The 26218-nt window shown below is 40.0% G+C and overlaps 1 protein-coding gene across 4 annotated transcripts in view; it reads right to left on the reverse strand.

Moving 5' to 3' along the window:
• Positions 1–26218, reverse strand: part of LOC140493723 (TBC1 domain family member whacked) — a 115435-nt gene that overhangs the window by 83291 nt on the left and 5926 nt on the right. For all 4 annotated transcript variants that reach the window (XR_011963752.1, XM_072592506.1, XM_072592505.1 and 1 more), the window contains 5 exons: positions 23887–24079; positions 19972–20097; positions 13774–13897; positions 12681–12750; positions 11175–11289 (listed from right to left, as the gene is read on the reverse strand). Coding sequence is in view for 3 of the 4 variants with exons in the window: in XM_072592506.1 (XP_072448607.1) it covers positions 11175–11289; positions 12681–12750; positions 13774–13897; positions 19972–20097; positions 23887–24079 (628 nt within the window). In the remaining variant the exon portion in view is untranslated. The remainder of the gene's footprint in view (positions 1–11174; positions 11290–12680; positions 12751–13773; positions 13898–19971; positions 20098–23886; positions 24080–26218) is intronic.

Raw genomic sequence — 26218 nt, forward strand, 5'->3', positions numbered from 1 at the left:
GGTCTTGTGTGTGTAGATAGAATAGAAAAACAAATTTCCATCCACCCCATGCTACTATTTCTTTGTAAATCCTATATCTGATTTCATCTTCTAGGATTTTTCTGTGGGCTTATTTCAAACTTTGCAAACTTACTAGAGTGCGTGTTTTGGGAATCCCACTTAGCCTACCTCTGTAAGGGACAGTAGTTTCAGGTAACACCTTGTTGCCTCCTGCTTGAGGGACAAAGCATTTAGCTTAAATTTACTCTGTTCTCCCTTTATCGATGACTGTATTAAAATGAATCACTTCACGTCTTTTGAAGTTTTACCCTCTTCTCCTTACTTGTCATGATGCTTTCAAGTTTCATATCATCATTTTGCAATTGTCCAATGTATATCAAGATGTAAGTCATTAATATGGATCAGGAAGATCAAGAGTCCTAACAAACATGTGGAAAGGTCCACTGTAAACCTCTGTCCAGTTTCAAAAAAAAAAGACCCATCATCCACACTGTTTGCTGTCACTTAGCCAATGTTGTATCTATGTGGCTACAGTGCTTTTAATTCTATGATTTCCTATTTTGTAACTGTATTTCACCAGTAAATAATTGGTTATACAATGTTTTGAAAAGTCCAGAGATTGTGAACATTCTAAATAAAAGGCAAGTTTTTTACTCCCCCCTCACATTTGGAGAGAAGGTTTAAGAGCTAAATGTGTAGCAGAAGAGGGTGTTTGTGGTAACACGATCAAGTCTTTTTTTTCCCCCAAAAGTATTTTATTTACGTACGGGCTAGCTCAGACGGATGAACTCTAAAAGACTAGAAAGGTGCTTCATTAATTTGACTGACCAATTGCCCCTTGAGCGATTGGAGATATTTCAGCGATTCTATCAGTCAAACCGCACAGACTACGATATACAGCAGGAAGGCTGCCAGGTCAAAAAGGCAGCTTCACACTGCTCAAAGGGTCAACGACTGCATTCTCAACAATAAATGCTGGTCACTGCATCATCACAAGACGGTTTGTCAGCAGCAGCAGAAAATCAAAGGAGATGCTCAGAAAATAGCTGAGCTGAGCTGAGCTAGAAATCCATAAGAAGAAGACGAAGACGAAGAAGACGAAGACGAAGACGACGAAGACGACGAAGACGAAGACGACGAAGACGAAGACGACGAAGACGACGAAGACGAAGACGACGAAGACGAAGACGACGAAGACGACGAAGACGAAGACGACGAAGACGAAGACGACGAAGACGACGAAGACGAAGACGACGAAGACGAAGACGACGAAGACGACGAAGACGAAGACGACGAAGACGAAGACGACGAAGACGAAGACGAAGACGAAGACGAAGACGAAGACGACGAAGACGACGAAGACGAAGACGACGAAGACGACGAAGACGAAGACGACGAAGACGAAGACGAAGACGAAGACGACGAAGACGAAGACGACGAAGACGAAGACGACGAAGACGAAGACGACGAAGACGACGAAGACGACGAAGACGAAGACGAAGACGAAGACGACGAAGACGACGACGAAGACGACGAAGACGAAGACGACGAAGACGACGAAGACGAAGACGACGAAGACGACGAAGACGAAGACGAAGACGACGAAGACGAAGACGAAGACGAAGACGAAGAAGACGAAGACGAAGAAGACGAAGACGAAGAAGACGAAGACGAAGAAGACGAAGACGAAGAAGAAGAAGACGAAGAAGAAGAAGACGAAGAAGAAGAAGACGAAGAAGAAGACGAAGAAGAAGACGAAGAAGAAGAAGACGAAGAAGAAGAAGAGGTTCAAGTTGGTTTTGAGCCAGTTGGAGGGGGACAGGAAATGGAATTGGGGGTTGGGGCCGGATAAAATGAGAAAGAAAAGCTTGCATTTATATGACACCTTTCACATGCTTTATAGTCATATATGGTTACTTTAGGGTGTACATTTGCTCACTGAGCTGTAGGTTTGATATCCAGATGTTTCATTACCTGGCTAGGTAACATCATCAGTGGTGACCTCCAGGTGAAGCTTCACTTGGAGGTCACTGATGTTACCTAGCCAGGTAATGAAACATCTGGATATCAAACCTACAGCTCAGCGAGCAAACCTACACCCTAAACCTCAACCTGAGCTACAAATCTTCACAAACCTTGCATATATGGTTACTTTTATAACGTAACAAACTGACCAATTTCCTCTCAGAAAACACCACAAACAGCAACATCTGAATAGTCTGTTAGCGATATTGATCATGTGATGGCCACTGAACATGAAGTAATTCCTCTGGACATGGAATAACTCCTCTAAGTTTCTTTAAAATAGTACAATGGGATCCTGTGCAGCCGGTTCAACTTCTTCCCCAAGTCAAGTCACCTCTGACAGCAAAACTCCCAGTCAGTACTGCACGAAAGTGCCAGCTGATGTCTTGTGCTCATGTCTTTGGATTGGGTCTTGATCGGAGCCAAGAGAGTGCTCCTGACTGAGATCTACCACCGACAGCTAACGTCCAGTGCAGTAAAAGTTAGAATGGTTAAAATCATTTGGACATGGAATGTAGTTTTATACAAAGATTTTTTTGGGGACAAATCCAGGAAAGGAAACTATGGCTGAGAAGTCACTTGAGAAATGGGAATCTCTCTGCACAGGAGCAGAGAGGCTAAGTGTATACCTAATACTTGGAATGAGCGGAGGTTTAGGGAGGATGCAAGACTGGCCAAGAATTGTTGACACTAAAGTTAATATCCTTCAAATGGTTACTTTTAGGAACAAAGATTATAGACACAGGAAGTCTTGTTACAGCCATATAAAATGTTAATTAGGCCACATTGGGATACTGTGTGCAGTTCTGGTTGTCACTGGTGATTGCACTGGAAAGGTGGTGAAGGAGATTCACCAGGATATTGCCTGGGATGGAAAGTGACAGTTATAAGGAGAGACTGGATAGGCTGGGCTTGTTCTCCATGGAGCTATGGGGTGACCAGATTAAGGTCTACAAAAGTGAGAGGCATAGACAGGGCATGTCGTGAGAATCTTTTTTCCTGTGGCAGATGTATCTTAGACCAGGAAGTATGGCTTGAAGGTGAGGAGTATGTGGTTTATAGGGTATTTGAAGAAAATGTTCCCCACCAACCCCCTCTTCCCCCCCCTTCTGGGGTAGTGGAAATATGGAGTGAGCTGTCTGAGGAGTGATGGAGGCAGGTGCTGCTGTAATATTTAAAAAACTTTGAGAAGCACTTAAAATACCAGGGCATAAAAAGCTCTGGACTAAGTGCAGGTAAATGGGATTAGTGTATATTGGTGTTTGTTGGTCAGCCTCAATACGTTGGGCCAATGGGCCTGTTTCTGCGCAGTTTGATTGTAAAAGTAGCCAGAACCACCTCAATGTGAAAAGTTGCATCTCTGTATCACTATTACTACAAATTGGCTCCCCCAGGAATGGCTGAACCAAGAGGACACTTGACTTTTTTAAAAATTCATTCATGGTGATAGTGTGTGGCTGGATGAGGCAGCAGTTATCGTTCATCCCTAGTTGCTGGAGAATGGAATTAGGAATCAACCCCATTTGGAGTGTTGTGGGCGAGACCAGGTAGGACAAACAGATTCCTTCTCGAAAGGACATTAGCCCACCAGATAGGTTTTCCTCACAATTGACAATTTTTTATGGTCATCGTTGGACTCTTACATTTCAGATTTTTAATGAATTCAGTTTCCATCATGACAGGATTCAATCCCAGGTCCGCAGGACATTTCCTTGGCTTCTGGATTAAATTCCAGCAATAATAGCACTAGGCCATCAGCTCCCTTTGTGTACTTCTTATGGCAGTAATTATTTTGGAACTCTGCTCAGTATGAACCAACTAGGATTACTAAGTTTCAAATCCTCTTCAGAAAGGCATGGAAATTCCCCAAGATTGGTTAGATGTTGCTCTCTAGCACTGTTCACTGGTTGGTGCAAGAACTGCATGGTATGAAAATAATAGAACCATTATTTGGCCCATTCGGTCTGTGTTGTCTCTTTGAAAGAGAGCCCTATTCTCAACAGGGAACCTTTCCACTTTCAGCATTAACTCACTTTCCTTTTGAAAATTTCTGAATCAAGTTCCATGGCCCTTGCTGCTCAGAACAACCTACTTTTTTTTAATGTTCATGTGCTTTTTGGTTCTGTTGCAATGACCCTAAATTTGTGTCCTGATGGTCACTGGTTTTCCTGTAAATGAAATAGTTTCTCAACATTCATGCCAGAGTCAGGGTGTCTAGGTTTTGCTACTTTTATATACCAGGTGGTCCTACAGAGTTGGTGGAGATAGGATAGAGGTAGGAGCTTTCTCTGATTGGAGAATCAAGAACTCAAAGGTTTAATCTCATGGTAAAGGAGTCAGTCATTTTGGACTAAAATAAAGAGGATGTCTTCACTGTTTTAGAATTTTCTACCTTAGGAATACTTAATCATGGAGAATATTCAAGGCTAAAACTGAAGACATTTTGACGTGAAAGGGACAATGAGACATGGAGATTGGAAAAGTGGAGATAATCTTACAGAATAGATGAGCAGGTTTGAAAAACTGGAAGGTCAATCCTGCTTCTGTTACTTATAGCCTTATGCAACTGGTGTTGAATTGTCGTCATGGTACAGTTCAAGAGTTTGAATTTAGCCTCTTTAAACATACTACTCCTAGCTTTTTGATGTCCAGGGTAAGAGTGATCTTGAAGTAGTCAGATTATTGAAAAAAAAACCAAATGATTCACGATATCTTGAAAGGGAGCATAACCAAATGTCACAATGTTAAGTCTTAACTATGTCAGGAAGTTTCCTGTATTACTGTACTTACAAACTGCTTCATTGAGTATTACACTTTGCTAACTGTCAATCAAAACTTCAGGATGTTCCAATCAGATTTCACAAGTGCCTGAAGAATTTTTTTTGGATTTGCCTGAGGGAGGTGACTGTGCCAACAGGGAGATTCCACATTGGTCCCAGAATCCAGCTGCTGATCTCAGTTTATACCACAAACCAAATGTTCACTGAGGGCTGGAAACCCTCATAGCTACAGAGGTCTAATCTGAACACTCCTTAACCAAGATTTGCCTCTGCAGTCTAAATCCCTCTTGGCAAAATTAATCTTTGTTATTGTGATCCAGATAAGGACTTTAAATACAAATTCAGATTTTAAATATATATCTGAAGCTAAGCCAGAGCTAGCAATGTCAGAAATGTCACACCTCAGTGAAGAATGCATCCGAGGTTTTTAAAAAGAAAGGTTTTGGCACATTTGACCTAAAATACAATCGTGACTGAAGACCATTTCCTTTAAGAGAGGCTTTTTACAGGAAGTGGCAAATCTAAAGTGAATCATCAATACATTGGAATTTCACAGTATCTACACAGGACCCTGTGCCAACTGGTGCTGCTCTGTGGAGAATACTTTGTGAGTTAGGAGGTATTGTGAATCTGTAATGTATTTATCTTGGAGGCATTAATCCTATTAACTTTCCTTACAGACCTCCCTTGCCACCTTACTTCAAAAATTGTGTTTACACAGTATCTCAGACCTTCTAAAGTCAATTAACTGCTTTTTCAAGTACTAATGGAAATATGAGAGCCAAATCAAGGATGTCACCTTCCTATGTGAAAAAGCACAAATTAATGCCAATTCTTGTTGAGTGTTTGGGGTGGGGTGGTGGGGTGGAAGGGTGGAAGGAGGAGATGTTTACAAAGGTTTAAATAAAAATATTCCCAAAGACAATCAATCAGTGCATGGCTAGCCACAATCTCAATTTACACACTGCTTCCTTAACTGGCATAAGAAAAAATTGCAAGTTTTGCATTTCAAAAGCACCTGTCACAATCTTCAAACACAAAGTGCAGTCACTGTTATACTCTGGAAATACAGAGGCCAATTGTGTACAGCAAGGATCCACAAACAGCAATGAGATTATCAGATGGTTTGTACTGAAGGAGTTTGAGGGATGGATGTTAGCCAGGACAGGACACCAGGGATTACTTGCCAGTTCATTTGACAAAGTGTCATGGAATCTCTCACATGCTTCTGAGTGGACAAACCAGGTCTTACTTTAACCTTTATTCCCGATAGACAGCATCTACAACTGTGCAGCGCTGCATCAATGGAGTGTAGCGTAACTTCAAATCAAAACTGCTCCTATTACTATTCTATTAAGTTACTGTACAAAATTAAAAGGATGTGCAGTATTAATTGTATATTAATTCTGTTTAACAGCAGGCAGGTAATGGACATTAACTTCAACCCCCTCCTGTTGGCCCCAACAACTTGGGTATGGATCAAAAAGCCACATTCGGTTACAACGTTACATCGTTGGGTATCTCTTTTGTATTTCAATTCATTCCCAGGATGTCAGCATCACAAGCATAGCCAACTTTTATTCACCGTCCCCAATTGCCTTGAGGAGATGGTAGTGAGCTGTCATCATGAACCGGCACAGAACCTGTGTGAAGGTATACCTACACTGCTACTAAGGAGGTGCTTCCAGGATTTTAACTCACTGACAATAAAGGAATAGTTGACATTGTTTTAAGTCAAAATAGTATACGACTTGAAGGGGTTCCTGGAGATTCCCATGCACCTGTTGCTGTTGTCTCTGAATGGTCAAGGTCAGAGGTTTAATTGGCTTGGTTAATTGCCCACAAGTGTTTCCTTTAATTATACGTAATTGGTTGAGTGAAGGGTTAAACTCATCTACTCCATACACACACACACACACACACACACACACACACACAGTCATCACAAAGAGCTGCAGTGAACAAATATCCAGCAAGCAGTGTAGAATGCAGTATTTAGTAAATACGACAGTGTAAAGTTAGTTGCTTTGCATTTCCTTCAGGAAATTGTGAGCAAGGGTCTCTCATATCCCTCAAATATTGCAGAATGAGTCATGATGTGGAATAGTGAATGTGAGCTCTCCTCTACCGCATGCCAAACAAAGCAGTAAAGTTCCTACTGAAAATACAACCCAGGGAAGCAGAGCAACAATTCTCAAATCATTTCCTTCCTGCACTTCACAATTACAAATTGCATTTCACATCCTCAGGCCATCTCAAAGCTCTTTACAACCAAAGTCGGACTACAATTAACTTTTCTATGAAGGTAAAATGTTACAGTCAACAAGGTCACAATAGATTCTGTATACGGCAACTGAACAAATCAGTAGATTGGCCTCCAATTACACTGGACAAGGCAAGAAATATCAAGAATTTGCACCTTTTTTCAATAGTATCATCTGGGAAGGCAATGGGCCCCTCATTTCCATGCCTCAATGACAATGCAGCACCAAGCCTGTATCCCCAGATACAAAGAAGAAAAAAAAATCATGTAATGTGTCTTACTGACTACAACCCAGTAGTTCTGACATCCTTCGTTATGAAGTTAGCAATGGCACACATCAACTCCAACTCCCAATTGCCTTAATCCACCACAATTCACCTACCATTGCAATAGGTTTATGGCAGATGCCATTTCCCTGGCCCAACACTCATTCCTGGAACATCTGAATAATAAGGACACCTCAGGAGTATGGACTTTAGCTCTGCCTTCAAGTCTATACTGTGAGACCTAGGTTTCTGCTCCTCCTCTACAACTGTATCCTCATCTTTCTGAACCGCAGACCGCAATCAGTGAAAAGCAGCAACAATATGTCCTCAGCAATAATCTTCAACACTGGTGCTTTGCAACACTTCATACTCAGTTCCTGACTATACTCCTTATACACATGACTTTGGGGTCAAATTCAACCCTAACTCAATTTACAAATGTGCTGCTGACGCCTCCATACTGGAGCAGATCTCAAACAACAAAACAGTAAAGAAAAAGATGGAGAGCTCAGTGGTATGGTGTAAAGCCAACAATCTCTCCCTCAATGTCAGCAAAATGAAGGAGTTGGTCATGGACTTCAGGAAGTAGAGTGGAGGACACGCCCCTGTCTGTATCAATGATGCTGAGGTGGAGATGGTCGAGGGCTTCAAGTTCCAAGGAGTAGACATCAACAATATGTCCTGGTCCATCCAAGTTGACGCTATGGCCAAGAAAGCACACCAACACCTCTACTTCGTCAGAAGGCTAAAGGAAACTTGGCATGTCCACAATGACACATTTTTAATAGATGCATCTTGGAAATCATCCTCTTCAGATGCATCACAGCTTGGTATGCAACTGCTCTGCTCAAGACCATGAGAAATTATAGTTGTGAATGCAACCAGTCCATCATGAAAACCAGCTTTCCTTTCATTGATTATGTTTGCAGCAAGTATAGACTGAGTCAAAGACCTCTCTCCCACCCTGTTATACTCACTTCTACCCCCTTCCATTAGGCAGAAGATACAAAGGTTTGAAAACACGTACTAACAGATTCAAGAACAGCATCTTCTCTGCTGTTATCAGACTTCTCATTAGAGTTGATATTTCTCTGCAGCTGTAACCTACATTCTGCACTCTGTTCTTATTACCTAGATGCAAGTCAGGTATAATTTGTTTGCAAAGCACACAAAACAATAAGTTTCACTTTCTCTCAAATATGTGGCAACAATAATAAATCGAATCAAACCAAACAGTACCAGGCAACACTATGGCTTTAGTGCTGAAGACTCATGTTTCAGAACTAGCCATGTCAGGGTTAAGCTGAACCAATACAATGTGGAAAATTGCCAAAGTATATTCGGTTTGCAACGTTATTGCCACGTCAGTTAACTCTCAATATTTCACAAAGTGATAGGAAGTGTCACTGACAGTTATCAAGCAGTACTTGCGCTGCAATAACTTGCTCACTGACTCTCAGTTTGGGTTGTGTTAGAGCTAATCACCTGCTGGGCTTGAGCCAAACACGGTGAAGGAGAAGGGTGAGAGCCCTTGATATCAAGGAATCTGACAAAATTGATGTCAATAGAGGTGGTGTGGACACACTTTATCATAACACCCAGGACAAAAGATGGTTGCAGTTGTTGGAGAACAAGTACCAAGGCTTGCAACATGACGTTAGGAGAGAATACACAGCCTAACTTCCTTCAACTGCTTCATTAATGACTTTCACTCAACCATGGTATTTGTCAATAACTGTACAGCACTCAGCAATTCTTGAGGTACTGAAGCAGTCAAGACATTAACAACATTCAAGACTTGGGTTGATAAGTGACAGATAGTTCAGTTCACTATAGAAGGTATGCTTCACCACTGGAGGTACTTTCATTACAGGTGTCAAAGAGGATGAAATTAAAAGTTCACATGCCACTATTTTAAATGAGGAGGGTTGTTCATCCTAGCTAATCAACATCACAAAAAGGCAGACAGACAATTGGACCATTATTACATTGTTGTTTGTGCAAATTTACTGAGTGTAGATTTCTTTCTGTATTTCCTACATTGCATCACTGGGTACAGTGCAAAAATACTCAACTGGCTGTGAAATGCTTGAAGACATTCTATGGTCATGAAATGTGCTCAAAATGCAACCTTTATTTAAAATACCATTGCTGAATCTGCCTCCATCAACATGTGGGTAATCACCTTCATCTACTGCAATTCTTAGAGCAAATTCCACAATGGAAATTATGCAGCAAATAACTCATCCCCCCCAATTCCCCAAAGCCTGCCCACCAATGACAATGTACAAGTCAATGTGAGATACACTTTCTACTTGCCTTGTCGAGTGCAGCTCCAACAACACTCGAGAACCAAGTACCATTCAAGACAAAAGAAACATCTGGATTAGTGCATCACCTTGAAAATTGATTTCCTTCATCACCAGGTATACCATCTAGAAGATGCACTATATCAAATCATTAAGGCTTCTTCCACAGTAGCTTTAAACCCATGACCTTTACAACAAGGAGGGACTAAGGAAGATAAATTCCCTTTCAAGTTACGTGAAAAAATGTATTGTGGAGCCAACCCAGGGACCAGATTTTTTTGGACCATAAGAGGTAAAGAGACAGAATTCATTAATGATCTCACTGTTTGGGATCATCTACTGAGGTGTGATCATAATTAAAGAATTTAAATTTACAGTTTAAAAGGGGGAGAATTTTGAGTTAGCTTCATTAAATGCAATTGTGAAGGATATGAACAGATTGGCCTACACAAATTGTTACAAGATAGTAGAGAAGCAGAGGCAGATTTTTAATGAGCTATAATTCTGGTGAAAGAAAGATTCTGCAAGAAAGTGGCACCCTTGGTGGTTAAATTAGCCAGTTAACAATAGTACCAAATTGAAAGGAAAAAATTGCAAACGAAATTTCAATGACTAGCAGTTTCAAAATCTTTTTCAATTGATAACTAAAAGATTGGAGGGTGAAAGTAGGACAGGAGAGCAAACAAACATTAAACACAAAAACTGAATAAGAAGCTCTTCTCTGATTATATAAAGCAGCCGAGGACAGCTAAAAGTAAAAGGTTAGTCTTTTAAGGACGAGACTTGGGAATTAATAATAGGAAGCAAAGAAATGGCAGGGATGTTAAATAAGTAGGTTGTATCTGTCTTCACAGTAGAGGAGGCTGAAGCACATGAAAGATAGCAGTGGATGTTGGGGCAAAAGGGGAGAAATGTAAAGACAATGAAACTGGAAGAATGGGACTCTTCACAGGATGATGAAGAAATAGAACAAAGAAAATTTACAGCCCAGGAATAGGCCCTTCGGCCCTCCAAACCTGAGCCGAATGGAAGATAAGGGGATTTTTGATAACAGTGAGTAAAAGCGGTCTTCTGGTCAATGAGATTATAAATTCAACAATTTAAAGAAAGAGGTCAGACAATTTTAAAACAAGAAATACAAGACAGGTTTTTAGCAATATGGAACTCCTGCCAAAAATATTGATGGATACAGAATTCATGGGAGCTTCAAATAGAAAAATAGACACACATTTGAAAATGACAAAAAAAAAACCAGGGAAAATCAGAAGAAAGGTTGGAAGAGAAAGGAGACCAAGTGGATACTTCTTTCAGAGAATCCACATAACACGATAGTCTGAACAATATCTTGTGTTGCAAAGTTCTGTGGTTCTAGACAAATAGCACCAGCACTGCACCAATGACATTGGATTATTCTCAGGTTCTCGGTTATGGAGGCACGCCAGCTTGGACATTCTGTGCAGCTGCAGAGGTCCATTCTATTATTGGTTTGTATAAACAACTAGTAAGATTCATTTTGCAGTATTGCTCTTACCATCTAGAATGATTAGATCCCAGATGGCCAACACTGAATCCCAGCAAGGCAAGGATGTAAAGAGAGTCAGGAACCAAGTGGTGATGAACAGTAACGGTGCCACTTCCAAATTCTCCTGCCAAAGTTTAAGCAATGTGTCAGTAAATACTGTTCTGACAAATGTGATGAGGAGGGCTGGTTAAGCATTAGCACTCTCCGACAATACATTTTATGATCACAGAATTCCAAACTACTTACTATTAGTTACAATTCAAACACATGTAAAGCAGACAGCAAAGAAATCAACCTTTCAGCCCTAATGATTGGTGCTGGAGTTAAAACACAGCTACAGAGGAAGCTCGATTATCCAGCATTTTATTTTCTGAATATCGGATTATCCAGCAAGATCGCAAGGTCCCAATGTTTTGCTAAACTATGTTATTCAGCATTCGATTATGCGGAATTCAATTAACCGAACTAAATTCTCCCTGCCTGTGTCCTTCAGATAATCGAGGTTCCTCTGTATACTGTTGGCCACAACTACTCCTTGATAGTAAATTCCACATGTTTAGCTTTTTAAAGTGGTTTCTCCTGAGGTCCCTCATTTATTGTCTAAGGTATTTCCTCAAGACAATGATATTATTTCCTTGAGATAAAAGACTGACATTCAATGCGCTTCAAATTGATTTTTGCATGTTCTTATGGATACCTACACTAAAATATCTTCTTTTCTCCACCTTTTTAAAATAAAAATGACATTTCATTTATAAACATTTCCTTGAGACATGGTTGGCACTGACAAGTCAGTATGAATCTACTATCTGATGATGCCCTGAAGATGTTGATGTGGAGAAAGATACTTGGAGTGAAGAGGAGTTTGTTCCAGTAGAAGCAATAGCATGTGTTATTGACCAGACAGGAGCAAGGAATGTAACAGCTGGGAAAGGCACAGATCCGGCAAAATCAAGTAGGTCAGAGGAGGAGATCGGGGCCAGAGATTGGGCACTGCAGGGGACAACACTGGTATGAAGTATGAGATGACATTGTGACCCGGAGAAGTGGCAGAGAACTAGGACAAAGGCAAGTCAGGAGGGGTAACAGATTTGTGGAAACGAGCAGACAGAAAACCATAGTAGCAACATCAAGAAATTAAAATCATAGATTTATGCATTAATTGTATAAAAGAGATGGAATCGCTGCAGTTTTGGTATGCAAATAAGTCTTTTGTTAATTTCAGAGAGGTACTTGAGGAAGACAGATATTCATTTAATCTCTCCAACTGGCCAATACTCCCTAATCATGTTTCAACATCACAGCTTGATCTAGAGGAGATCCCAGAGTGAATTGCAATTCTTTCATACATTTACAATCACGGTTGGTGCTTTGGGAAAAAAAAACACCTTCAACTCTGAACTAAGGGAACACAATGCTTGTATAAGAAGATTGGGCTGTGCTAGAGACAGCTGGACTAGTAGCAAAGCCTGACAGAAAAAGAGTTGAGCTTCAAGTCTATTACAAAGTGCTTACCATATGTTGCCAGAGGCAGGGCATTCGATGTTTCAGCAGCTGTTGAAAGATTTTGGCATGCCTTTGGATTCTGTAAAGCAAACAGCTATCTTCCAGTCAGCATAGGCAATGCAATGAAATTTAATAATTTGCATTTAGACAGCCTCCCTAAACAAAAAGCCAACCAAAGGGGGTCTGATACAAGTGCATTACTAAATGAAATTTGATAGTGTCATGGAAGGAAACATTAGGACAGATGGCCAAAAACTTGATGTAGGATTTAAAGAGGATCTTATAGGAGGAGAGGGTTAGAGAGGCAGAGATTTAGTGAGGGGATTAAACAACTTTGCACGAAGACACTAAAAGTATGGTCAAATTTGATTGGGAATTCGCAAAATGCTGGAAGGAGACTAAAAGCTCCAAACATTAACATCCAACTCGGGCCGTTTGTACAGGAGGACTGCCCCTAGAATGGCTAAAGGAGGCCCACTGAGCTCTTAAGGTCAACAAGGAGGGAGAAGTGGTAGAGAAGCGGAGAGGTTTAGAAAGGGAATTGCAGAATTTAGGGTCGAGGCAGCATGGGATTGTGGTGTTAGAGATTACAGACATTGAAAGTAGTAAAGCCATGGAGGGGTCGGATTTGAAAATTCATATACCTGTGCTGCTTGACTGGGAGACCATATAGGTCACCATGCACAGAAGCTATAGGTAAACAGGACGGTGCACAAGTTAAGCTACAGGCAAGAGTTCTATGACTTCAGGTTTATAGTGGCTATGGTAGTTTATTTGTTGAAGTTTATCAGAGCTTGCTCTGCACAATGTTACTGTCATGTTCCCTACATTACAAGGGTGACGATCAATTACTTTGCTATCTGAAGTGTTTTAGGATTTGGTGAGGCCATGAAAAGTGCTAAACAATCTTTGTGAATAAATCGGTGATTGTAGTTTTAAAAACCTGATTCCTTAACAAATCATGTTTCAGCAACACAGAGGAGAAGAAATAGAAGCCAGATTCTCAATGACAGACGTGATAGACACAAAGATGCAGTAATAGAATCAGTGACACAGAGACATGCTCAGATGCAATACTGAGACACATACGCAAAGCACATACGTATCTAAAGAATGTTCATAAAATCCAGCCAGGTACTTGGGCTTTTCCAGGAGGACAACCAAAGCCCAGAAAGCATCCTCTTCTTGCATGTTCATTAGGAGCATTGCTGCTATGTAGGACATTCCTGGCAAAACAAGTCAAAAACAAATTGGGTCCAGAATTCACTATTAAAAAGCTGCATGCATTAAATTTAAAAAAAACTTAATTGATAATTTTCAGAGGAGTCATTTTAACTGACCCTCAGGTAGGAGATGGGCAAGTTTAAGCTTGATTCTCCACTGATTTATTTGTTCAATAACTTGGACAGGAGGTAAAGCGAAAAAGCCCAACCACCACCACTGTTCCTGTAGAAAAATGCATCACAGAAGGACCCCATTGTACTTTTCCAGGGTTTTTGAAAAAGCTATTAACCATCACCCCCCTCTTTCCTCAGCTCCTTCCCAAAAACTTATGTATTTTCAAGCATTTATCAGTTTCCATCAGAGTCATTTTTGAGTCCACTTCCCTTCTTTGTCCCATCAACCTGCTGCACGAAAAAATGCTCTTAGCATCTTCTTTGTTCTTTTAATGATAGCCTGAGTGTAGTTAAGATAATTGGCAACGTAACCAGAGGGGAGATGAAGAGACATTATCTTAGACAGTGTGTTATTATGCTTTAGAACACAGCCTTAAGAGCAGTGGAAACAGATTGAAGAATACACGGAATTGGATAAGCACTGCACTTGACAGGAAATAATTTGCAAGGCTGTGTGTGGGGTAAGAGCACAGGGAGTAGGACCAATTAGATTGCTTTTCAAAGAGCTACCACAGGCAAGAAGGGGTGAATGGCCCCCTTCTGCACTCTATCAATTGATTGCATGATTTCATTGGCAAACTCACCAACCACATTTTCCCCAACTTGCCCTCATCAAAATCTTTAAGACCACATAACACCTCTTAGATCATTCACTTGGCTGTTTCAACAGCAGGAGAGCCTCAGTTTCTTCACTCAGCACTAAAACCCTCAACCCATTTGGAGAAATCTTTCCTTTCCTTTGTCAATGACTTCCATATCCTCCTCAAATGAATTCACTCAAAAAAAGGTGGCTAAAGTGCTCAAACTGCATGCTACTCAATGAACTGAGCAGGTTTATCATCACAGTAGGGATAGGAAAGTACAGCAGGGAAGGGGAGTTAAGTAGTAGCTGGAATGGCAGAATGGGTTTGAGGGGCAATATGACATCTCAATATAGCACTAGAATACAGAACCAGATGACTGCTAGCTGACTTATAGTGAGTTGCTACAAGTTAACAAAAACTTGCCCATTTTTCATAGAAGATATTTGTAATCAGTTGGGTAATAAATGGAACAACAGAGTCAGCGATGTACAGCATGGAAACAGACCCTCCAGTCCAACCCATCCATGCCGACCAGATATCCCAATCTGATCTAGTCCCACCTGCCAGCACCCGGCCCATATCCCTCCAAACCCTTCCTATTCATATACCCATCTAAATGCCTTTTAAATGTTCCAATTGTACCAGCCTCCACCACATCCTCTGGCAGCTCATTCCATACACATACCACCTTCTGCATGAAAAGGTTGCCCCTTAGGTCTCTTTTATATCTTTCCCCTCATCCTAAACCTATGCCCTCTAGTTCTGGAATCCCCGACCCCAGGGAAAAGATTTATCCTATTCGTGCCCTTCATGATTTTGTAAACCTCTACAGTCTTTATAGTTAAGTATATATGCGACATTGCAAAACACATCACAGCAAATTAATTACATTTTATATTGCAGCTTGAAGGAGAGAAATGTTAGCTCACAGACTGGGAGAATTCACCTGATATTTGGGATCAATGGACCTTTTCGGTCTATTTGAATAAGTAGTTAGGATCAAAGTTTACTCTTCCAGCTGAAAACAGTTACTTTGACTATTAACAGAACATTACCCATTGAGCCATGTTGATAAAGATCTGCTCTTTAGGAGAGAACACTAAACAGAGTTCTCTTATTCCAAACAAAAGTCCGTACACACAGTTCTCTTATTCTAAAGTGCACACCCATTTTTATTGGCTATATGATTCTGAACACTCAATTATAGGCGCCAAAATGGATGATCAGTTGGAAGTCTGAATGCTGAAAGATTCTGATGCTGCATTTCTTTTCCTCATCAAAGACAGCATTGAAATTCCATTTATAACATTATAATCACCTACTCCCTCCAACACCAGCACACCTTGGCAGACTGTGAACTTGCAAGACACACTGTCGCAACTCACAGGCCTCCTCCAATTAACCTTCCACATTGCAACCTGTTACCACCGAGATGAACAGCAGACTCATGCAAACACATCCACCTGCAATTTTTGGTTCACGTCATATAACATCCTGACTTGGAAATCCAATCACTGGGACAAAAATTCTGGAACTCCCTCTTTAACAATACTGTAGGTGCACCTACATCAACCAATGTCATCACTGCCTTCAAAAGGCCCAAGCTAGTGTTGGGTAATAGTTCTTAAAAAATCCTTCTAAGAACAAACATGCAAGTATTAGTGACATTCCCTGGCCCTAATATTAAGGGAAAGTAGCATGGTCAGGGCAGTTCCAGAATCTTTTGAGAGTTTGAAAGCAATTTTGGTATTGCCTGGCCCCAATGTTTTCAAACCCATCAAGGTGACAATTGACACTAATGACCTGCGGCAAGTGCAAGCATTAGTAGAAGGTGGGTCAAGCATAGAAAAACACCCCAGTGGCCTCCCTAAGAAATTATAACAAAATCAAACATAGATTATTTCAGTGTTAAAATAAAATATTAGCTGTTACACATTTGCCGTGGCTACTGGGAGACACTTATAGACTGATCATAAAATCTTAGTCTTTGTGGAACAATTAAAAACCAGAATGTCAGATTATTTCAATGCAGTTAACTCTTGCAACCCTATACTTAAAGGTTGTCTACATTGTTGGAAAGGAAACAAAGTAATTGCTGATGATTTGTCTAGAATTCATCTTAGTTTTGAGTACCTAGTACTGGACCTAACTATTAGTTACATTCTCATTCATTGTTTGTGTGTATGAGTAAACATCCCTCAAGTTTAAAAAAAACTATTACATTTTAAAAATGGCATCCCAATCTTCCTCAGGTATTATGAAGGTATTTCCATTATTACATTTTTTTAGGTCTACTGCTTAAAGATGGAAAGACAACAGAAGTATATATGTATTTTTCTTTATAAAATAAGTTTGGTATTAGGATACTTCAGATTTTGTTTTAAGACAGTTGCGTGGAAATCAAATGTTACAACCTAACTGCTTAGACTTGTTCAAAAGAAAGTCACTTGCTGAGTTATGGTTGTCAAGAGTCGTAGCTATTTGATATTTTTCAGATGATATACAAAGTTTGCTGAGAGGTGTCATCCAACTCATTCTTTTCCAGTTTTGAAAAGTCTTCCGAGAATCGAGAGCAAGCTTCTGAGAAACTTCTGGAAGACTTCCTTGCAATATCTCATGAATGAACTGTTTGTGGGGAAAACAATTCAAGAAACAACCGTGCGTCCCACGACACCAGTCTGTGTATGCCAAAACAACATACTAATCGCTATCTAAATTAGGTCATAACTTATTTATTCATAAAATAACATTTGGTCAAAGTTCTTTTTGTACAGGGAACGTTCCTTCCATTTTTCTTTAAGTGATCTGTATGCACATCTGTTATAAACACATACACTTCCAAATAACTTGTCATAAGCTAATTCGTGGATTTCTATTTAGAACTGGATAGATTGGTCTATATAATTGGCTATATGGATAACTGTGTAAAACAAACACATGGCGTTATTAGTAGAATAGTGGACTTCAGAGTGTGAACTTGTCTTGCCTTGGACAGAACAGACACTTGCTTTATTCACTTAAAAGCTTTTATTTACAAATACTGCATTGCATACTCTACAGCTCACAAGAAAACCTCTATCAGTGTGCTCTCATAAATGAGCATTAGGTTAGCACCAAATAAATACCCACCACTCATTTTTACCAATCAACAGATATACAATTAGCACTCACTGATGGTCACACATGTTACTTTATAACCTTACAAATAGAGGGCTCAGCCCTCTGATAGAAGAATCCACAGTATTACTTTGAAGAAAAAGGGGGAGCTCTTTCAGTATGTGATTAATATTTACTTTTCAGCTAATGACAAAAAAAATGACATTTCTTTCATTCTTTGTTGCTTGTGGGACAGTATGAATTCACTGTTATGCTTCCTACATTATAACGTGCAACTCTAAAATTTTGCTTAGTTGGCTGTAAATAACTGTGGCATATACTGAGGTCATGAAAGGCACTGCAGAAATTCCATTCTTTCACTTCATAAATATTCTAAGTGTTGCCAATTTATTTACTGTTCAAAATTCTGTGTGCCACACTATAAAACTCAGTAAGTTGTGGTAGCCTAAACTTGCCAAGCTTGATGTTGGTGGCTGCCCATAAGTCGACTGCTGCCACTTCATATGCACATATCATGCCATAAAGTACAAAGACATTGCTTTAATTAGAATGCAATCTTTTATATTCCACCTACTTTAGTAAACGCGGACTGAACTCAAATTTCAATTGTCACATTATGATTTGCACAAAAACCAAAATTTTTTGAAAAGGTGAAAATATAAATTTGCAAACTCAGGTTGCTGAAGCAGCACTAGAGAATTACAGCTCAATTTCAGAAGCCTATTATACGCCTGCAAACAGAACTCAAAGAGCTAACTCAAGCTGCAATTAAAACATTTATGTAAATATCCTATCATGCCAGTGCTCACTGACCTAAATTGACTTCCAGTTAGTCAATGCATCCAAATTAGATAATTCCACCTTGAGCTCAAATCATTCCATTGTCTTGTCCCTCTGAAATCTTCTTTAATGTTACATGACTTTAACCCATAGATGTCCCCACTTTTATTCTGGCCTCTTACACATCCCAATTTTCAGCTGTCCAGGACATAAGCTCTGCACTTTTCTTCCTAAACCTCTTGCCTCTTATCCTTTAAGACATTGCTCAAAGCATAGTATCTTGACCAAGCTTTGGTTACATGCCTTACATTGTCAAATTTAGTTCTACAATGCACCTCATTATAGGCACAATGCAAATATAGTGGTTGCAATATTTTTTCTGTATTCCTTCCAACTTAGGCACATCTAGGTTGGCAATAGATTGCAGAGTGAACTGGAAAACATGCTACTAGTTCCCACAAATCCCCTCTGCTAGATTTCAGCTCATTATTGCTCTTCCATTCCAATACTCTAACATGACGGTCTAAGACATGTTACTTGACATTCCACCTGTTGCACTCCTTGCAACATTACGTTAAGGGAGGGTGGATTAATTCAAAATCAATCAGGGTTTTACTTTAATTATATAGAATCCAGGGGTAGTGCAAGTGCTCTTGGATAAACTATTGGCTGGTTTAAAAACAGAAAACTTTCATATTTAAAGCCTTAAAAAGATATTCAACTGCAAATATTTCTGCAAAGTTAAACCCACAATTCTCTCTCTCACTTTTTCTAAAATGCGAAGTGCCCAATTTATAACCAGACCTTAAAAGAATTGTTCTGTTAGCTGGAGCACTACTGCCCTCTTTTGGCTGATAGCTATACACACACACACACACACACACACACCTTGACTGAAACCCCTGTTCTCATATTTCCACTAGTGGACGGACTTCTGCAGAAACAACAAGGAGGGTTCTTCAGGATACCATTGCAACTACTTAATAATTAATATCTCGCTTAGACTTTCAACCATGCCCTTAAGTTTTAAATCCACAAAGTGTATACTGTCAAGAGGTTGAAATGTTATGGCATGAAGCCGAACACTGAATATTCTTCCACACTGATTTGGCACACTAAGAACCATTTTAACATTTTATAATCAATTGCCTTTAATGACACAAGTTAACAAACTTATGTGTCATTAGACAAATTTCCATAACAATTCACAACCACAGGATGTCCCACAAAGCACTTGACAGCCAACAAAGTTTCTTTCTAAAAAAAAACGAGTATGCACTATTATAACGTGGGAAACATACCAGCCAATTCACATACGGAAAACTCTCTCTCCTCCCTCCCAGTGATGGATACAATCTCTGGGATACTTACTCTGCATTAAAGACGTGCTGAAATGATAGGAGCAATAGTGCTGGCTCTTACCTTGGCAGTAGCCAATCTGGGGATTATACTTGGCATATGCAGAGAGGATCCTGAAGAGTTTTGCCTGCCCTTCTTTTGCCTCTGGATTTTTACCCATTAGGGAACAGTGAGTGGGAAATGATCTTTCTGCAAGAAACAAACATCATTATTATACCGTGTGCTTAAATAAATTGTATTTTTATATAAAATGACATTTATATTCCATGCTGCAATAAAAAAAAACTATGAAATACTTATGCCCATAAAAATCATTAGCTTATGGGTTGGTTCCAATAACTGCAGATGAGATGATATAAAGCTGAGTGGCTAGAACGTAACAGGAAAAGACTAAACAGGTTGAGCTCTTTTCCCAAGATGGAGGGATTACCCAAGAAGAACAAGTAGTTGTCCAATAGAGTAGATACAGGTGTTTCCACTCGTGGGATATCAAAATTATATATCATTGGGGTGAAGCAAGCAATATAGATTTCCTGTAACAAGTACACATTAACAATTAAAAGATGTGAACATAAAGATATGAGTTCATAGTGTAATCACATTAGTTTGAATAGGATTGCTTAATATAGTCATGTGTATTAACTTGGATTATGAATTATGCAACCAGGTTTGGGTAGAGATCGGGTGGGTGGAAAGTATTCTGTTAGAGTGGCCAATTGGAATTTGTAAGAACAATGTAAAACCTGTTGCAATAAAATTTGAGCTGCATGCCATTTACTCGATGCACGCATCTCCCACGCATGCATGAATAAATGTCTTGTCTGGTCTTAGAGGAAATAAAGGGTTAAACTCACCCAGTCAAACATTTAGGGGCCATAAATATAAGGTAGTCACTAAGAAAATTCCATTAGAACAATCAAAGGAATTATCCAAGACCGATCAGAGATTCAGACACACATTCAAGGGAAGCTAGATGAACATGAGAGAGAAAGGGTTAAGAATATACAGTACTGATAGGATGAGATGAAGTAGAGTTGAATACTACCATAGCTCAGTTGGGTTGAATAGCCAATACTCTATGTAGTACAATTATATGTAATTGATCTAAAATTCTGCTGTCCACATCCTAACTTTTACCAAACACCAGTTGTGTTCTTTGACCCAGACTAGCTCAAAGTCCAGTAATATTTGAAGTTTAAAATTCTCATCCACGTTTTCAAATTCCTCCATGTTCTTGCTCTGCTGAGTCTCTAACATTGCCTAGCCCTCCACCCTCTGGGATCTCCACACTCCTCCAGCTCTAACATTGGCGACTGTGCAGTCAGTTGCTGGGAAACAAAGCTTTGGAATTCTTCCTGTAAAATTACTCCTCCATCTCCCCTTCTTTTAAAAATGCTTCTGAGCATACTCCTGCAAAGCATCTTTAAGTGCTGTTTGTGTAAAAAAAAACTAAAAGTTTTCAATAACCAAAATACTAAATAATTACATTATGAAATGATTTCAAAGTTGCAAATAATGGCTTGATGAATGGTATTTAATCGAGGTGACCTTCTTATCCCTCGAAAGTAAAATCTTACACAAAGAAACGTGAAACAAGAAGGGGTGTTGGGTCAGGGCTTGAAGTCACATCGTGGTGTGAATCCCTTTTTGCTGCAGCTGTTAGTTCAAACATAATTGACTCTGTGACTTGCTGGGAGTGTGAATTGATAACGTGTGGGGGTGGGGGTGTGGGGGTGGGGGTGGAGGAGAGGGGCAAAGAGCAAGTGGGTTAACTGTTGTCATTTGAACTGATAAAGGTTCAAGAAAGAGGCACAGAGCAGAAAAAGTCAAAAGAATTTGAGTCAAAATCAGCTTCAAAGAGACAAATAGAGAAAAAGGAAAAATTGAGGAAGCAATATAAAAAAGGAAACAAGAATTTGCAACTGACATTTTTCAAATCTCAAACAACTTATGAGTTAAATGAATCAGATTAATGGTTTAAATTAATGGCAAGAAGAGTTAGTTAGTATTGTATTAATTATCATTCCATTAATAGGCACTCAAATTCCAGCCCTAACTTTGCTGACACGGTCTTCACTTACACCCTTGTATTATTCCCAAATTAATTCCCCTGGTCCTATACTTCCTGTATTGTTCAATACGAATACCAGACTTTCATCTTGAATTCATCTATCAGACAGGTACAATGTTAACAAGGTTAGCATATCTAATTGGCTTCAGATAATGGTTGGTGAGCTGTTTTATTGATCAATGTCAGTCTGTAGCATACAGGCACACCTAGTGTTGTTAAGGAAGGAGCTTCAAGATTTTGGCTGTTCTGTTATCTCTCCTTGCCCTGTTAAAAAGTGTGGCTTTGGAAAAGCACAGAAGGTCAGGCAGCGTCTGAGGAGCAGGAGAATCAATGTTTTGGGGATAAGCCCTTCATTAGGGATGCGGTGGATGTGGGTGGGGAGGGAGGAGTGGAGGAGCAGGGGGCTGAGATATAAATTGGAGGGAGGATGTGAGGTGGGAGTGAGACAGCCAGGAAGGTGATAGGTAGATGCAGGTAGGGGGGGTGGTAGTGATAAGTTGGAGCGAAGGGTGGAACAGATAGGTACAAAGGAAGATGGACAGGTAGGACAGTTCAAGAGGGTGGTGCCAAGTTGGAGGATTGGATCTACTAACTCACCTCCACCATATTTTTCATCTCATCCTCCTTCTGCCACGTCCACTCCCCAACCCCCATTCCCGATGAAGGGCTTACGCCAGAAACGTTGATTCTTTGGATACCGCCTGACCTGTTGTGCGTTTCCACTGACACACTTTTCCACTCTGATCTCCAGCATCTGCAGTCTTCACTTTCTCCTCTCACCATAACCACTCCACACTGCCCTACATCAATTCTATGTCCATCTCTCTCATTATGCCCTTGTATCCATCCCAAAAACTTGATACCAGTCTTGTAATAATTCAGCTACACTGTTCTCTCTGGAAGCTAGAAATCACAATACTAGGTTATAATCCAACAGGTTTATTTGGAAGTACAAACTTTCAGAGCGCTGCTCCTTCAGTAAACAGCTAGTGGGTCAGGATCATAGGGCACAATTCATATTAAAAGATCAAAGTGTCATACAACTGATGTGATGTATTGAACAAATTAGATTGCTGTTAAGTCTTCAAAATATTCAGGGACTGGTTCATTTGTTCCACCCACTCACTGTTTTTTTTCTTTATCACCCACATTTTCACATTCATTAGTCAACCATTGGTGGGACAATATACAGTCTAAGCAAGCGTGGTGTTAGGTAGCTGTGCATGTGTGCTAGGGCTCATGGCATAAAATTAAATCCTTCAGTAATTCTTCTTTCTTCTTTGCATGAAGTGTCAGTTATGGTCAATTAGCATGACACCAATCTGCAAGTACTTACATTCTTCCAGACATCCTTCTACAAACATACTGTGCATTCAAATATATGGACTACAAAATTGGCAGGCAGAACAGGTTCAGCTTCACATTCAACATATGTGATTGTATCCACCACCACCCAAGAATAGAAGAAACAGAAGTATGTGCAGGCCAATCAGCCCTTCCAGTCTGCTTCAACATGGCAGGAGATTTCTCCTGTCCTACCTTCATATCCCATAATTTCCACAAAGATGAAAAAAAATTGATCGATCTCAGTCTAAAAAAAACCTGATGAAGGGCTTTTGCCCGAAACGTTGATTTCGCTGCTCGTTGGATGCTGCCTGAACTGCTGTGCTCTTCCAGCACCACTAATCCAGTATTTGGTTTTCAGCATCTGCAGTCATTGTTTTTACCTTAAAAAAAAACCTATTGACTGAGGATCCAATGTTGTTTAATGGTACAGAATTCCAAACATACACACACCCCTCAGTGGAGAAAATGTTTAATCTCAGACCTAAATGTTTAGCCCTTTAGAACTATCACCTGACAAGGAGCATCAAATCCATCATGATCACAAAATTTAGCCTCCTTACCAACATCGAGGACAATCTGCCTTAATGTTTCAATGGTGATCTCAGGGTTGCGATTAGCTGTCAGGTTGGGAGCTGTGCCGTCTGTTACTGCCTTCTCTTTATCTGCATTTTCTAGTGTAGAAATGGCCACCTGCACCCCATACTCATTCACGCCAAGCCTTGCCAGCTGACTGCGCAGTTCCTCCACATACTCCTGCAAGAAATCCAGAGTTATTTTTAAACCATGCCATTCTTAACTTAATTTGTCCTCAAGCATTCCTAAATAAAACACCAGATAGGCCTCAGCTGGAGTATTGCATTCAGTTCAGTGCAATACATTTTAGAAAGGATAGTAAACTCTAAGTGGAGAGGGCACTTACTCTCGAGAGGGGGAGAACCACAATTAAGTCAAACAGACAGGAGATGCAAGATCGGGAAAAGTTATGGGGAGATGTACATAAATATTAAAAATGGAGGGATTGTTACACAGTAAATAAGAGAAACCCTCTTTCCATTGGCTGAAGGTTAGTAACCAGAGGACACCAGAGGTTGTCAGACAAAATTCCTCATCTCAATCTGAAATGGATGACCTCTTACTCCAAGATTATGGCCTTTGGTCCTAGACTATCACAAAGGGAAATAGCCTCTTTGCAGCCAACTTGTCAAGCCTAAGAACCTTCTATGTTTCAATAAGGTCACCTCTCATTTTTCTAAACTCAAATTAACATCGGTCGCACCTATTCACCCTCTCCTCAGAGGAAAATCCGTTTATACCAGGATTAATCTAGATTAAAAAAAAAAGAAAAAAACCCACAATCATTCAATTTGAGATGTGGTGTTGAATAGTTTTATCAATATCTCCCTAACTTATACTCCTTTGCCTTTGAAATAAAGGGCCAATGGTGAATGTGCCTTTCCTATTACTGGCTGAATTTGGACGCTACCTTTTTGTTATTTATGCACAAGGACACAAATCTCTGTGCTGCAGCTTTCTGCAGTCTCTCTCCATTTAAATAATATTCAATTCAATATTTCTTCCTGCCAACGTGCATACCAGACCTTTTCCCACATTATATTCCATCTACCCAAGTCCTTCTATAAACACAGTCACCTTCACTACTTGCCTACCCACCTTCTCTAGTCTTATCTGCAAATTTGGTGGTAGCATGTTCATTTGTCATCTATGTTACTAATATAGAACCATTACATCCCCACAGTGTAAAAGCAGCCATTTGGCCCATCGAGTCCACACTGACTCTCCAAAGAGCAGCCCATCCAAACCTACCCCCTATCATATCCCTGTAACCCTGCATTTCCAACAGCTAATCCACCTAGCCTATGTACAACATACCTTGGAAATACTTGCGGCCTCACCACAGATCCAGATCGCCATCCTGAAATTACTCCCTTTAACCCTCCATTAGTTAGACAATCCTCTATCCAGTCTACTAAACTACCCCTAATACCATGCCTTACCTTTTTACATAACCTAGTGTGTGTGGTACCTTAAATGTCTTTTGGAAATCCAATACATCACATTGATTGTTTTCCCTTTATTATGTTACTTCCTTAAAGACTTCCAATTAATACGTCAAACATTATTTCTCCTTTATGAAGGCATGCTGACTGTTTGATTGTATAATGTATCTCTAAATGCACATCCATTTTCCTCCAACACTGGGGCACATGGATTTCCAGAAGGTATTTGTGATGGTGTTACACATCAGACTTGCGATGGGAGTTATTGGTCATGGTATAAAAGGGACAATAGCTATATGGATGCAAAATTGGCTGCATGATAGGAAACGGTAATGGTCAGTGGATACTTTCTGATCTGAAGAAAGCTTTATAGTGGACCTTCCTGGGGTCGGTATCGGGATCTTTGCTTTTCCTGGTATATATTCATGATCTAGATCTTTGGGTGAAGGGGACATTATCAAAGTTTACAGATGACATAAAACTTGGAAGAATTGTAAACATTGAGCAGAAGAGTGTAGAACTCAAAAGGACATTGACAAGTTGGGAGAGTAGCCACACAGATGGCAGATGAGGTTCAATGCAAAGTAGTGAGTGGGGATGTACTTTGGTCTAGAGAACATTGAGAGACAAGAAAAATAGGAGGTATTAATTCTAAAGTGGGTGCAGGAGAAGAAGGGCAATTGTATACGTGCACAGATCATCGAAGGTGACAGGAAAGGTGGAGACAGCAGTTAATAATGCTTAGAGTTTTCTAAGCCTTATTAATGGAGGCATAGAGTACAATAGCAAGGAGGTGATGTTGAACTTGTACAAGGCACATATTAGATCTCAGCTGCAGTACTGTATATAGCTGTGGGTGTCATATTATAGGAAA

This window comes from Chiloscyllium punctatum, chromosome 22 (genome assembly GCF_047496795.1).
Source record: "Chiloscyllium punctatum isolate Juve2018m chromosome 22, sChiPun1.3, whole genome shotgun sequence".
In the NCBI taxonomy this organism is placed as follows: Eukaryota; Metazoa; Chordata; class Chondrichthyes; order Orectolobiformes; family Hemiscylliidae; genus Chiloscyllium; species Chiloscyllium punctatum.